The sequence below is a fragment of the Aplidium turbinatum genome, chromosome 6 (genome assembly GCF_918807975.1).
Source record: "Aplidium turbinatum chromosome 6, kaAplTurb1.1, whole genome shotgun sequence".
Taxonomy (NCBI): domain Eukaryota; kingdom Metazoa; phylum Chordata; class Ascidiacea; order Aplousobranchia; family Polyclinidae; genus Aplidium; species Aplidium turbinatum.
In genome coordinates, this window is record NC_137477.1 from 26,899,967 (window position 1) to 26,915,442 (window position 15,476).

Sequence of the window (15,476 nt, forward strand, 5' to 3'; positions counted from 1 at the left end):
GAGTATCACTGGTATAGAAGATATGGTATATGAAAAATACTGATTAGTTTTTCTAAAGTTTCTACAATGCCTGCTGCCAAAGGCAAAGGTCGTGCAAAAGCTGCTAAAAGCCATAAGTTATGTGCACCTCTCCCCAATGGTGAAGTGGTCAAAGACTTGGCTAAGAAATCATGGAAGATTGGAGAATCGATTGGTTCTGGAGGTTTTGGTCTCATTTACATGGGTATGACTTGCTGTTTAATGATATTTGAGGAACTGCTTACTCAGGCATGACGTCATATAATGTTGTGAAATAATTTTTATTTGTACACACTACACATGAATCCAGCTGCCGCTATGCTAGTTTTTTTTTTTGGTTAATTATTGGTCATTGACCGATTTTTTAGCAAAATGTTCGAAAAAAAGATAGTTAATTTGGTCAAAATGTCCGAAAAAATAGATAGTCAATTCGGTTAAAATGTGTGAAAAAAAATATATATATATATATAATTATATATGTTGTATCAGCTACTTGAAAGGAACTAATTTCATCAGAAAAAATGACTGAAATAAATAAAAAATAACCGAATTTTTTCAAGTCATTTCGGACAAATGACCGAAAAGTCTCAGCGAGAAAAAAAAAACCCAGCCGCTATGTGTATTGTGTATAACCAATTAACCAGGCGTGAATCTAAGAGTTTTTTTCGGGGGGGGGGCCAGAAAATTTGAAAATCAATTAAAAATAAAGAAAAAGCTAAACAGATATGAACAATGATACTACGACATATACGATACGCTATAAAATAGACATTGAAACGACCATTTTCTTTCATCAATTGTGATGCCGAGGGACTAATATCAGCTGTTTAGAAGCATATCAAACCATATGATGCGAAAACATACAATTTCTACAATTTTTCACAAAATTTCGGGGGGGGGGCGGGCCCCCTGGGCCCCCCCCCATAAATCCGCGCCTGCAATTAACCAGTAATCACATATATATTCCATTCATCCCAGGCTATTATTGTCATCCATTTATAAAGAATGTTGATAATTGTGTCACGTGGTTAAATTTGTGAAGAAAAATTTGGAAAAATGACTACATTTGGCTGGATATGACAATACCTAAATGATTTTATATATATACAGTGTATAAAACAATGAAAACTATTAATACTACAAAAAGTGCTCAATGCCAAGCAAAAAGGCAAAGCAGAGCGAATTAAATCAAATGTAGTTATTACTATCTGAAGCCTTTACAAATTGTTTCACCTAACGGATCATCAGATTCTATTTGAATAAGACCTTCTGATGATCCGTTAGGTGAAACAATTTGTAAAGGCTTCAGATAGTAATAACTACATTTGATTATACAGTGTATATATATTTTTTTAATTATCATGTTTTTGTAAAGATATGTTAGCCATGCTGACAAACAGTAAAAAGATAGCACCATGTTGACGTTTAACATTGTTTGTAGCTGATGAAAGTCAAAAAAGTGTAGACAAAGCAAGTGCTCAATATGTCATTAAAATAGTAAGTACTGTATTATATATACTTTTTTCATTAAGTATGTACATATCAAACTAGCAGAACTATTTGATAGATCTATGCAAAATTTGATACTATGTAAGTTTAAGGGTTGAATGTAGAAACTAAACTTAACTAAAGAACTGCTTAACGCTAAGAAGAACTTAGCTAAGCATTGTTTAAGTCCTGGTCGATTTCCTGTTGCAGAAAGTATTCTTAATCTCTTCTTAGTTAAGTTCTGTTTAAGTTTTCAGTCAATGACTTAAGTCTACGTACGTGACGCATTGCGTAAGAATTTCTTACGTCGTCGCTGATACATCACCGACACTAGACTTGCAAAGCAGCACCTGCGCATACGAAACTTCTAATTCTGGTCATTTGTATTGCTGTAATAACCCTTTCTAATAACAAGAATTAAAAATAATGTACAAAGCGATCCAGTTTTGACATAGTACTGCAAATTACATACTGGTCACTGGGAGCGACAGCCGTTTGCAGTGGTGGATATAAGAATGGGCAAATTGGGCAGTTGCTTAGGGCCCCCCATTTTGATTTACGCGTTTTCGAGGCCCCAATGTGAAATGATTAGCGCGCTAAAATTTACTGCGGTGAAGTATTTTCCTCTTGTATTTACATAACTGAAGTCTACAATACTTGTGCATTTTTGCAAATTGTAGTTACCCCCTGCAGTGAATTTACATGCCTCATTATTAAATGTGGTCAACTTTGCTGAACCATCATTGTAACCTCTAAAGGTAACGATGATAATAAACCACTTCAATTCCCTGATACCAGTTTTTTATTACCATGAATCTGAGTTTTTTCAAGCATGCATATTGCATAGTCGCATAAACTCTTGCCAAAGGGTCTATTAACTGAAAGTATTGGTTTATTAACTGCAAGCGAACCGCACGTCCTTGTAAGCTTGTTGCTGAGGAAGATAAAGGAGCAGCATCATCTACTTCTGGTCCTTGATTGTGGTCATCTTGTTCAACAACATCTTCTGGAAGTGGTTGTCCACGTTTAACTGCATAATACTGTACAGTATATAGCTATAGTTCCAAGACCTACATACACAGATACAAGTATTGTACATTAGAGAAAAAATTACAAATGATGTTATAAACTGATTACCTATTCAATTAATGCGTTTTATGTATCCAAAAGCTAACAGAAGTCACACAGAAATAAACAATCACCTGATTACCATTCACAGAACCATTTTCCAATTATCTTGCTACGGTACCTTTGTAAAACCTTGTAAACTGTGCAAGTATATAACGTTTTTGTTGAAAACTTTACAAGCACTCACCAAACAGTACTCAGTAGCACCATGAGTGATTATTTCACACCAGCTAATCAGTGTCAATTTGACATAAAAGGAAAGGATTCCCTCGTTTTCTCAAAACCATAAAAATTCCAAAGAAAATCAACCAAAAGCGAACGGAGCAACTCTACCAGTATAAAAGCAATCCCCCCATCACCTCGTATCAGCCTAACGTGTACCATAACTTTAGGCATTGCCAGAAATAATCACAACTTAAGACTGGTCAGTAGCAGTCTTAACTTTTGAACATTTTGATAAGAACTTAAGTATTGCTTAGTCAAAAGTTTAGTTTCTGCATACAGTTTTAAGACATGATTAGTACTTAAGTAGTTCTTATGGCTAAGGACAGCTTAAGTTTAGTTTCTACATTCAACCCTAAGTTTCAAAATTCATTAGATTTACTTTATAATTGGTAGATAGTACTACTGTACTTGTAGTTTATAGTTTTACTGATAATAAATTACCTGATTTTCGTTAGCACTGGTATATTCCCAGGGTTGACCACTAAGCGGTTTAAACCTGGTTTTAACCGGTGAAAACTAGGTTTAAACCGGTCAAAACCCAGAAAAATATTTTTATGTGGTGAATGGTCGCCTTGGTCGGCTACCTGGGCTATAGGCTACTATTTAGGAAATATAAAACTTGTTAATACGACTTGACAATAGACTAAGAATAAGACAAAGACTTGTTAATTCCAATTGTTCAATTGAGGTGTTCTACATAAAGTAGATAGGCATGAGGCATCATAACTTGTTCCTTTTCCGATAATCTTTTCTTGGCTTGACGTGTACCTTGCTTCAAAGAACGAATCATAAACTAGCCTGTCTTTAATTTTTAAGGCATCTTAGAATATGCATTTGCATTGTTTTATTTTAACTGGATAAAATTTGATGGCAAATGTTTTTCATAAAAAAAAAATTTGTTGGAATAAATTCTTGTACTTCAGTTGGCTGTGCAAATTGTTCATCGTTCTACCAAGCATTTCTTGGTTCATCAGAAACTTATTTTTAGAATTTGAATTTGCTCAATAATTAAAGTAACCAACTGATTGAAATATCAAAAATAAACAGAGAAATAGAATATTTTTTGTTCCAAATCCAGCATTTAGGTTATTGTTGATCAAAACAAAATATAGTTGAACATCATTACTAAACATGGAGGGTAATATTTTTAATTCAATTGAAAAGCAACTTGATTCATACACTATTTAAGGGGTTTTGACCAGCAATAGGTGGTCAAAACTGCCCGGTTTAAACCAGGTTTTAACCGGGCGGTTTAAACCGATCAACCCTGTTTATTCCATATAGGAACCTCAAGGAAATGGCCCTCTTTTCAGCGAAATTGCATTTTACCAACGGGCGGCAAAACAAGAACAAAGTAAGTTGTCACTTGTTTTTCATTTGCCAAATAAGGGACTAAGGGTGTAGGTTACAGTTGCATGCATCAAGCTCTGATTATCATGAACCCTGTACTTATCATGACTTGAACTGCAAGGCTCAATTAAAAGTTATCTTTTGTATGTTAAATGCATTTGATTACCCCATCTATTCTATAGAATTTCTTTCAGTACAATGTGGATTAGTTTTTTGTAGGCATGCTTAAGGGCTAGCTGCATATATCGAAAAGTTTGCATTTTTTATATTGTGATAAATACTTTGTATTTGGATTAATCTCCGTGTGGTTTCGCTTGATTAAGTTTTATGATTTTTGACAGAGCATGTGTCTCCTAATGTCTCCACGGCAGTTTTTCTCACATCAATATGTGGCTGACCTTACATGATTTTTTTTATTCAAGTTCAACAATGGAAGAAAAAGAACAAAATTTCATTTCTTGGTGTCCCCCCATACATAGCACACGGCTTGCATGACCACAATGGTGACCCACTTCGCTTTCTCGTCATGCCAAGATTTGGTACTGATTTGCACAATTTGTGGTTAAAAGCTAACAAGAAGTTTAAAAGAGAAACTGTGGCAAGAATTGCTCTTATGATGGTATGAATGTTGAATAAAATCTATTTTGAAAGATTACCTGTTTATGTATATATCATATTTTGTTACACTCTGTTGCTCTAGCTAGGACTTTAGCACTATAACATGACATCTGTAGTGGAAGGTTTCATGTGCAGAACTGCAGATCATATCGATACTTGGATTTTTTATTACTTAATCGGAACATGATCATTGTTGCAAATAGAAACATGCGACACTATTATTGCCTAAACTTTGATTTAAAATAGCTGGTGAGGGCGAAGTAGAAAGAAAATTTATTATATAGGCTATCATTGTTTTCTTTAAAGGTTTAAATATGTCCATTCTGATATAAAGTTATTCTTACTCAGGGTTCCCACGCAGTCGGGAAAGTAGGGAAAAAGTAGGGAGTTTGAAAACCCGTTTTCCAGACCGGGAAAAGGTCGGGAATTTTGTGAAACCTCCCTCGTGGTATTGAAAAAGTATGGAAAACCTTGATGACTAAATTGTAGATAAAAACTTCGATATCGGTGATATCGGCCATTGTTTGAGTATCGGTATTGGCAAAATTTGGCCGATACTAAACTTGTAAAAAAGGCGCTTGCTGCGGATTTTCTACAGAAGCAAAGATACAATTTTTTTAAAGTAGTAACTAACGTCACATTGATGTAGAAAAATAACAACCTGTTAAATTTTTGATATCTCACACTCCCATGACTTCTTGCGCGCGCATTTTGGCTTTGGTTACTTGCATTGATTCTTTCACTCAAACAAAACGTTTTGTTTCAGCAGTTTTGCGTTGTTCGATTCTTAAGTTGTGAAGGAGACTCAATTTCTCCAATATTTATCATTTGTGTTTCTTTTTTACTCTCAGCAGAGTATAAAACTTGTAAAAGTTTTTCTTCCATACGACGTCATGAATGAAATTATATCTCAAATCGGCGTAATGACGTGACATCACCTAAATCCCATTGCTTTCATTTTGAGTGATCATACTGACTTTCAATTTATTCCTACAAGACATTACGGTTACGTAATGAAAAAATATATGATAACTAAGGATGGAAGACATTACGTCAGTCATGTCTTTTCAATTCAAAATGAATTTTAAAAGTTATCTTTCGTTCATACTCGTAATCCTCCTTCAAAGCGGTATTACAAAGAACAATGTTGTGGCGCAACATGCAGCTTTTCAATGAAGTTCGGTAACTGTTTTTTTCTTGTTCATCTGCGCTTTAAATACCGGTCATTTTCCGTTGTTCATCCACTAAGCAGTTTAGGTGAACTGTGGTTAGCCTACTTGCAACAGGAGTTATACTGTACAAACAGTGGCGTAGCGTAACCATGGCATGACTTATTTAATTGTGGGGCACTCCAGAAGCAGAAATATTTAACTTGACATGGAAATTTAGCCTCGGGAGATTTTTGTTCTGTAGCCTAACATTCAAAATTTTACTTATTACCGTATATACTCGAGTGTAGTTCGAGATTTTCGCAAGTTGTTTTCACCTCAAAAAGCCAGGTTTGACTTATGCACGGGACAAGCTGTTCCCAGCTCGGCAGCCTTCAAAATTAACGCATTTTTTCTGCGGCAAAATTATTGCGACCTAGATTACTGAGTGTGAAACAGCGTCGGCTGAAGTAAAAGTTTTGAATACGTTTATTTGCCGTGATTCAAACTTTAGTTTCAAATTTAATGATTTTTGTCAATTCTAAACTGCATCGTATACACTTGTTGAGCAATACGCAAAGCTCACGAGACAAAAGAGCTGATTTAAGCAATCAATTTATTTTTATTTTTGCGAGTATAATCGTTCTTATTACGTAACATTCCATGATCGTTGAAGTCGATTAGCGGCCGCATATAACAATGATGTCAGGTTGGCTAGGTGATAATAGCGGTAAGAGACATCGTTAATGCAGGCAATATCTGTGACCAAGACCACAACACCTCAGTCCTCAATCACGGTGGCTTTTCATGTAAAACCTACTAGGCTATTATGACACAACAACAAAGACAATACCATTCATAAATCTTATTTACTGTACACTGTCTTTGTGATTCAGTGTTCAGAATCACAAAGACAGTGTTCTACTGTTCAGTGTTCTTTTCACTTACTTCATTTTGTCAGTAGTGTGATTTTTAATTGCTTTGGTTTGGCTTATGGCAGGTTGCCATGTCCGATGGAATGAGGCTTTGAATTGCAATTTTAGTATAAATGTGACAGTTTATCCAAACTGATTTCAGTTCGGGTCTTTTGAAGAAAAAGAGTTTTTTTTTCAAACAGGAATCTTCTACTGTACATTATTATTATTTTTCATACTGTGCATGATCGTGTGTGGAAATATTACAGCACAGAAATTTTCATTGATTAAGCACTGTTAATGCGCAATTTAGATCAAAATCAAGTCGGAAATTTTTTTAATTTAGTATTGAAAAAGTAGGGAATTTTTAGAACTTAGTATTGAAAAAGTAGGAAATTTGTTTATAAAAAATGTGTGGGAACCCTGCTTACTTTAAGGTACCGGCTACAAGCGAATATTTTAACATGCAATCATTTTACGTGGTGTTCAACATTCTATGCAATGACATTCAATATGTGATCAACTGATCATCCTGTTGACGTTTACATGACCCTCGTTTACTTTCAAGTTGTTCGATCCTTTAATGTAAGAAATTCTCTTCACTCTTGTCACTTTTGTTAATCGTTCTTGGTCTGTTTCTTTGAATTTTTATACTGTATTAGATAGATGCGCTGGAATACATGCATGATCATGAGTACGTACATGGCGACATCAAAGGAGCTAACATACTTTGTGGCTACAAAGATCCGAAACAGGTGAAGCCATCGTTCGTATTTTCCCTAGTTAAGCAAAATTTAGCTTGAACATATTTTACTTTGTAAACATTGTAGTTAAGACAGTAAAACTCCAACAATGATAGCTACACGTGCAACAAAACTTTTTGGCAAATGTTTGGTGTTTGGAAGTTTAGATAAAGTGGACTAAAAAGCAAGAAAGTCATAGTTTGCTCTCACCTTTCGTCATATCATTAAGTCCGGCTTAGGCACAGCCGCATTTTTAGACAAGTTCTAGAGCGTGAGAGAGAAGCTCTAGAGAGCGTGGGAAAAAGGTCGGTTTCTTCGCTGTGGGCTTCAGTTGTGAGGAAAAGAGTTTTTCAACTGGTACCGGATGTCTTGGCAATGGATTCTAGCCAATGTTAATTCGATTGTGCAGTTGCACTTTACCTCCGGCTCAGACACAGCATTTTTAGACAAGTGTCTAGCTATCGTCCTTCCGAGCGTTGTCCAGATGTTCTCATGGCCTGAGAACGTTTCCGACCTCATTCCGTCAATATAATATATAGTGTATTTTAAAACAAATCATAATCCTGTTATGCTGCTAGTATCACAAGAAGGTGAATTACACGACAACACGTACTAAACCAATTGCTTTAATATGAAGCATTATTGAAACACCGAAGTTGTTCTCATCTAATTACAAAGAAAAGATCGTCTTTTTTCAGGTTTGTTTGGTGGATTTTGGATTAGCTTACCGCTATGTGGTTGACAAAGAGCACAGAAAATACGAACCTGACCCCAGAAAAGCACACAACGGAACTATTGAATACACAAGCATAGATGCGCACAAGGGAGCAAGTGAGTGGGTTGATCGAAAATGATTTTTTTTAAATTTCAGCGACTTCTATCTGTGTCAAACACTTGAGGACGTTTTGTCGTGTTAACGTCTTTGTAAAGGTAAAGGAAGAACTAAGTTTTATAAAGGCACTTGATTCCAAGCATTGGTAGATGAGAAGGTATAGTTCTCACTATACTGAACCTTTGGCACTAACGGGGGTACAGTAGCCAGCTCCCTCTCGGCCGCCTTTCCTTCAACAACCACGCTCACTTTATTATACTCATGGTTGAGGTGAGCGGTGTAATTCAACTGCCAGCTTTCGCCGGGAGTCGAGCCAAGATTGCAGAGTGAGCGCTTTGTCCGCTACGCCACACCACGTCTGTTTTGCTTTAAGTTTGGTATGAAATAATTATAAACTGTTTTATGACAAGTATGACAGCTCTTTTCGAACCCTTTTATCTCATATTTTTCTGACGCCTTTTTCCTGTGTAGTTTCGCTCTGGTTGATAATGATCGTAGCGCCATGATTTACTAAGAATGCTTGTTCACATGTAGGTAAGTGGTCTGGCTGACTTTCTCTGCAATGTAGATCCTTCGCGGCGTGGTGACATTGAAATTCTTGGATACGTTTTGCTTCATTTTATATCCGGAAGACTTCCTTGGGAAGACAAGTTATCGGATTGTAATTACGTCCGTGACCAGAAGATCAGTAACATGAGTGATGTTGGAGCGTTTGTTAAGAAGACGAGTGGCGAATTGCTCCCAGGTGCGTTGCTGGATTTAGAGAAGATATTTACAGTTGCCTAAAATGCTAGATTTTTTACAAAATTACTTTGTCTGTTGGATAGTTAATGTTGTAACTTTCGTCGCTACAGGATATGTATTTTTATCTTTGTGTGTTGCTTGGTGTGACTGTGTAGTTCGTCTATCTCTTGCTAGGGTCTGCTACTATTCCTTGAGTCCGATTCGGTGAGTCCGATTCGGTGAGTCTGATTCGGTGAGTTCCTAACTTCTAACCCCTAACCTTAACCCCTAACCCTAAAACGGCAATGATAATTAGGCTACGGTACCCAATAATTTAAAAAAATTTTTTTTTAAATCCCCCGTTAAGGGATCGGACTCACCGAATCGGACTCACCGAAACGGGCCATTCCGCTCTTGCTATTATGAAATGTTATAGTATTTCAAGATTGGATGGTCTTTCTAAGTCTGGACACATTGCAAATTTTATTCTCATTTTTGTTATTTCCTCAAAGCATGAACAATGAACACTTGTATCAATGATCGAAAACTTCAATCAATGATACTATAATCTAAATTGTATGACAAGCAGACACATCATTTGTTGAGAATGTGCATTTGTGTCTATTACACTGAAACTTTTTGCCTTGGATAGCAGCTCAAGCTTCACACGAACAACTTGAGATTAGCATATAAGCGATTGTTTCACACTGTAAGCTTTGGTGACGAGCTGCTTTTGTTGAGTGCTAACCACCACTGGCACTGCATTTATATTTATATATAGCTTGCTTTGCAACTTGCAAAATGACCTAGAATTAGATCACAGACTGTATCTGCATTTTCTACCGTTTCTTGGCTTTCGAGTTGAATTCAGTTTGCTTCAAAAGAAGGCTTGGGAACTTCTTGAAGAAGTTTGTACACTGCAAGTGTTCGAAATTTTCAGTTTTAATTGTACAGAGATTGTAAAGACTCTACAAGCTGCATCTGAGCTGGAATACAATGAAGCGCCCGACTACAATAACTTAAGGAAAGTTTTCAGAAGTTTGTTGCAATCCTTAAAGTCAAATGTAAACTCGCCGCTGGATTTTTCCAGCGCAGAAAATGATGTTTGTTTTGAAAAACCTTCTCCAAAGAAAGCCAAAAAAGTAAAAAATATCGTTAAGGTAAATAAATCGATATTCTTATCTCATTTCCACGTTGTTTAATAGATCTTACTTCAGCTTAAACAATTTAGCCGTTATTTCTCTCAGAACTTATAAGTTTATCACAGAAATGTCGACCATTTTGTGTTCAAGATAGGTTGTGTTTTGTCTTTCGCGTTGACTAGTCTTAATATTACAAGAGGCAATCTACTTTCTGCAGAAGCGCACCACGGCGACCCCAGCTAGCAAACATTCCACTCCCAAGCCAAGCTCCTCAACGGATTTGTCATCTCTGGATGGAGATGGTGTGAAAAACGTTTCTCGAAGAAAATTGCCCAAGGCCTTAAATGGCCAAAGCAGCTCAACCCGGAACAAAAAGCTTCGCAGCTCCCCACAACTTGAAACCGATAGTGAGGGATCCCTCAGTGATGTATCGGAGGCAAGTGATGCCGATTACTCTCCTTCTCATAAGCGACAAAAGAAAGTGGTCAAGGGAATCAACAGTATTAGGAAACAAGGAGTGAATCTGCGATCATCGAAATCTTCAACGACATCGGAAAGCGATCTTGACAATCACTCGGCACAAAGATCCAAGTCATCTGCTCCTCTTCCAAACTCAGGGAGAAAGTTACGGATAAGGAGGTACTGCTTTTGTGATTTTTTAACGCCAGTGGCTGTATAATAATTAATAAGATACTTAGCCAATTATTAGCCATGTTTAAATCCGAAAATTGCTTGCTTGCTTTTACGGCCGCGTATTATGAATTTCAACTTTATATTTTCTCTTAGTCCCAAAGTCGAAAAGCAAGGCACTGCGAAGAAATCAAACACAGAGCTTGGTTATGAAAGTGGAAGTGACGATTCACTGAATACAAATGTGAATACACTCTCAAAAACTAAATCTTCACCAAAGAAAGTGGAAGCACCAAGGTGATCAAGTTATTTGACTTTAAATTCTGTTTCATTTTGCAAAAAGTTTCAATTTTTTTCATGGCTCTAAATAGTTTTTTTCCTCAAACTACGAAAGGAATATGTCTTGTTGCTCAACATCGCTTGATTCATGTGTTCTTTTTAATTTCCATGCCATGATTTTAACATTACTTCAATTTCCCCATTTCTCGTTTAAATCGAAAGATGATAAAGCCATTTGATCAAACCGATATTGTGAAAATGACCTCAATTTGGATTTTCGTCACTAGTTTGTCACTGTCTTCAACTTTCCAACGCTCTGCAGCCTGTACCATGCTCTTGAAAGGGTTTACGTCATGGTCATACTCATACCGCTACAAAACATGGCCGCCCACCAGGGGATCGAATGTAATTTCGTTAATTATTGCACAATTGTAGGCCAGCAGCTAAAAGTTCCCGTTACTCAATGGCGCCTTTGCACACGGATCCGATATTAACGAAGAACGACCAGTTGACAGGAGAATACCGTGGCAAACATCCCGGTAAGTTCACAGTGACTGGTGTTGCTTTTAAGAAACTACATGAGACTTAACTACGAAAATTCGGTTCTCACACGACTTCTGTTTAGGTTTACAGTGCCTTATGTTTATTTGCTACGATGGATTTACTTGTCGCGATGTACAAATGGTGCAAATTCTTTCTGCTGGTTTTTTGTAACAATATTTTTGCTATCTTACTAGACATGATATTTTGTTCATTGCTTTTCAGTTTTCGTGAGGCGTAGAAAAGTTAATGTTCAAAAAACCAACGCATCAACGCAGACCACCCCCAACCTCAGTAAGGTCAAGTCGAGAAAGTAGTTTGTTCCTGCGAATTGTCTCCTATCGTTGCGTCATTGTTTGATGCGAAAACAAAGAGATGCATCCACATTTTTAAACACTTTGCGAAAGAAAGGAGGAAAAAAGCAACAGACCGTGTTATTTTTACTGGTGTCATGTATGAGTAAAATTTTGTCCGTTTCTACAATTAGAAAATCAATACGATTATTGCAGTTGAGTTTTTTCTGTTGCATATGCTGCCTTCATAAACTTAGATTTAAACGTTCGATTTACCTTATTACAAATTTTCCAATAACTCATACAATGGCATTATCATTTCTTTGACTTTTTGTTTGGGTGTTTTTTTATGATTTTTTTTTCTCTTGTGAACTACGAGCAGTGCTGTGTTAAGGGGAGGGCCAGGAGGGCCCGGCCCCACCATCTCAGGGGGCCCACTAATAATAGACTTTTGCGTTTCAGTAAAGTTTTTTTTGAGTTGCTAAAGTTCACTGCGTGTACTTGTCCATTAAAAAGATGATTTAGGTCTTATTAAACTAAAACATCTCAAACTTGGGCCCTCACTACACTGAAACATCTCTAAAAACTTAAAATTACTTTAAAAGAAAGTTAAAATGTGATAACGTTAGTAACATGATCTGCAGAAATGTATTTAACATATAACAGGTTGGATGCAATTGAATATATGAATTATAGAAGGGCCCAATTGCCACAAAGTATTTTTTCACAACTGTTTTCATTATTTTGGTCATTTACTTTTGTGATGAAACTTCGATAATGATTATATTCTTAAACATACTGGTAAGAAGCATATCATTCAGAAGATATTGAAAGAAATCGGAAAGCACAAATAGTGAAATGAAAAAAAAACTGGAGGGCCCTTTTGAATTCACACATTAAACTTCTTTTCATTGAAAGAAATTGGAATGCACAAAAAGTGAAATGAAAAAAAGTGGAGTTGGGCCCTTTGTGAATTCACATAGGCTATTCAATTTATTTTCGTTACCGGTAATAAAAGTGTTTTGTTTTAAAAAATTGTTCGGTGTAGCCAAAATAGCATTTCTGATAGTTTAATTACCGTATCATTTCATTTTTATATATACAATAACCATAATTATAAATATCCTTGACTATTGATGTCACGAGCAGGAAAAACCTGTCCGCTGCCGCACGGCAATGTCTTCCAGTACACTGCAACGCAAAGCATCTCAAAATGTCACACTGTCCCTGCACCACAAAAAATAAGAGTGCACTGGCGCAAGTGCAGATCAAATGCAAGGAAATCTATTAAATGAAAGCAAATTTTGGAAAAAATTTAGGGCCTATTTAGGCAATTGAGTAACTTGCAGCACTTATTATCCACCTTTGATAGCTCATCTGAGTTGCCTTTTATTGAATGCTGGGTACTTTTAGCAGAAACGTTCTTCTGTATTTACTTTTTTCTGAATATTAGCACATGAAATTGCTCTTATCTTCAAATACCTTATAGGCCTGGCATATCACATGTTGTACAGTAGCCTACTGAAATTGCTTTGATCCAAACAAAAATCATTCTTATCACAAGTGACCTGTTTATTCTTGCCGCTAACCTAGGCTGCCATTCTTAAAAGCCTTAATTAATTTGAATGCCTGCATAAAAATAATGAAAGCTTTGCCTTGGAATGAAATTATGTTGAATAAAAATAATCGAACACCTGATCCTCAAAACGCTTTACACTGCTTTTTTTTACAAATTACAATGTTTTTATCTTGGTTGACAGAACAAGTAGTGTTGCCAGATAAACCATAAAAATGGTGAACAACAATAATGTTACGAGATGACCAAATCTGAATCAACATTAATAATTTCTACAGTTTTGCTTTCATCCTCAGATTTTATCTACGCTCTACCGCACGGCAAAGTTCAAACAGTTAAAATTCCGCGTGGTATGGTGGTATTATTGCGTTGTGACCGTACTCCATTGGCAGAATTTTTTTTTATTAGAAATTGTTAACACTTTTAGCTTTCAATCCGAGCAAAGGTGTAGCTAAGAAATGATAGACCTGTGTTTGCGTTTACTTACACTTGTGTTGTTTTCTAAACTGGTGAGAAAGTCTATTGAAGTGAACCACATTTCCATATAGGTGCAGTGAAAGTATACATAACACTATAGGTCTGCTAGACGATAGAGGGCCCAAAATTATTCTGGCCCCGGGGCCCACAAAGGGTTTAACACAGCACTGACTACGAGTCATTCCATCGGAACAAATCCACTGTTGACATGCAGTCAGAAGAATGTGCCACTCGTAAGCAGGTCTTCATCATTTGCCTTCGTGATGCTTTTACGAAAATTCAACGAATACGTCAAATTTGATTTTCGTAATTATGGTGCAAAATCGTAAAAATCAATTTCAAGATGTGATGCTGCTTTTTTTCCCTGTACCAAATAATCGCAACCAACAGCTGAACTCGAAAAAGTTTTTTTGTGTACTTTCTGATTCTTCTATTTTGCGCAACTTGTCGCCTTTGTTTTTTTCCAATAAAACTTCTGTTTGCTAATTCGACATCGATAGCTGAGGGGCTGTCCATAAAAAACGTTCTCAGAAAATCGCAAAATGACCCCCCCCCCCCCTTCCTCGTGTCCGCAATATCTCCGCATTGTATCAAAGAAGAATGCTCTATTTGCAATGCTCTCTGCGGACGTCCTATAGAGTTACATACACCAGCAATGTGCACTGCTCCATTAGCACTTTCTGACCTATTATGCAGGCATTCGTGAGATTTCGTGGAAAATAAAAATTGTCGGTTTGTTTTTTGGAGGCACAAAAATAGCCTACGTTCCAAACCACGACAGAAAGAAAAATCTTTCACAGCTGACGGTTAGAAATGAAGTGTTGGTTTCCTCATTTCATTAGAAAAAGTTACAACAGTGTATTAAATATCAAACGAAGTATCCGAGCGTGTGAAGCTCTCGCGATTGAATCACTTGCAAGTGTTCACGCCCCATTATCACGTTATGTCCGACTCTTTGAAAATCTCAGGGGTTTCTTAAGATATATTCATCAAATACAGTGAAACGTGGTTCTAAAAATTCCTGGCCTAACGTTAAATTATCGTCGTTGAAGTAAGTGCAGTGTTCCACATTTGGGATAGGTTCGGTGAGGTCGTCAAGACGTCAACTGCTCACTCACTTTGTTTTATGCATGTGATTACAGCCAGGTTGATGTTATGCTTTGTACTAGTCGTACTTTTAAATTTTATTTGATGTTGACGTGGAAACACAATAAACTTGTTTCAGAATTATAACGAAACTAGTCTACTTGATATATGGTTATTAACTTATATAAAAAAAAAAAAACGTAGGCTACGTGTAATACACAAGGTATCAGTCATTGATATTACGATATTGATATTATTGATCATTG

General features: G+C 36.4%; 1 protein-coding gene across 1 annotated transcript; it reads left to right on the forward strand.

Annotated features, from left to right (window-relative positions):
- Positions 1-12: 12 nt before the first annotated feature.
- On the forward strand, positions 13-15,461 carry LOC145772863 (serine/threonine-protein kinase VRK1-like). Its single transcript, XM_082584744.1, has 12 exons — positions 13-223; positions 1,460-1,515; positions 4,144-4,213; positions 4,632-4,828; positions 7,552-7,644; positions 8,331-8,463; positions 9,033-9,209; positions 10,142-10,347; positions 10,547-10,968; positions 11,116-11,256; positions 11,674-11,777; positions 12,004-15,461. Exons 1-12 carry the CDS (start codon positions 67-69, stop codon positions 12,093-12,095), a joined length of 1,848 nt encoding a protein of 615 aa, XP_082440870.1. The 5' UTR covers positions 13-66; the 3' UTR covers positions 12,096-15,461.
- The last annotated feature ends 15 nt before the right edge of the window (positions 15,462-15,476 follow it).

What these genes read in the sequence shown, in the direction of transcription:
- LOC145772863 (XM_082584744.1), top strand. Translation starts at nt 67, where the DNA reads ATGCCTGCTGCCAAAGGCAAAGGTCGTGCAAAAGCTGCTAAAAGCCAT. An exon ending in CAAGAATTGCTCTTATGATG is followed by an intron (nt 4,829 to 7,551) that starts GTATGAATGTTG and finishes ATACTGTATTAG; the next exon opens with ATAGATGCGCTGGAATACAT. An exon ending in AAGAAAGTGGAAGCACCAAG is followed by an intron (nt 11,257 to 11,673) that starts GTGATCAAGTTA and finishes GCACAATTGTAG; the next exon opens with GCCAGCAGCTAAAAGTTCCC.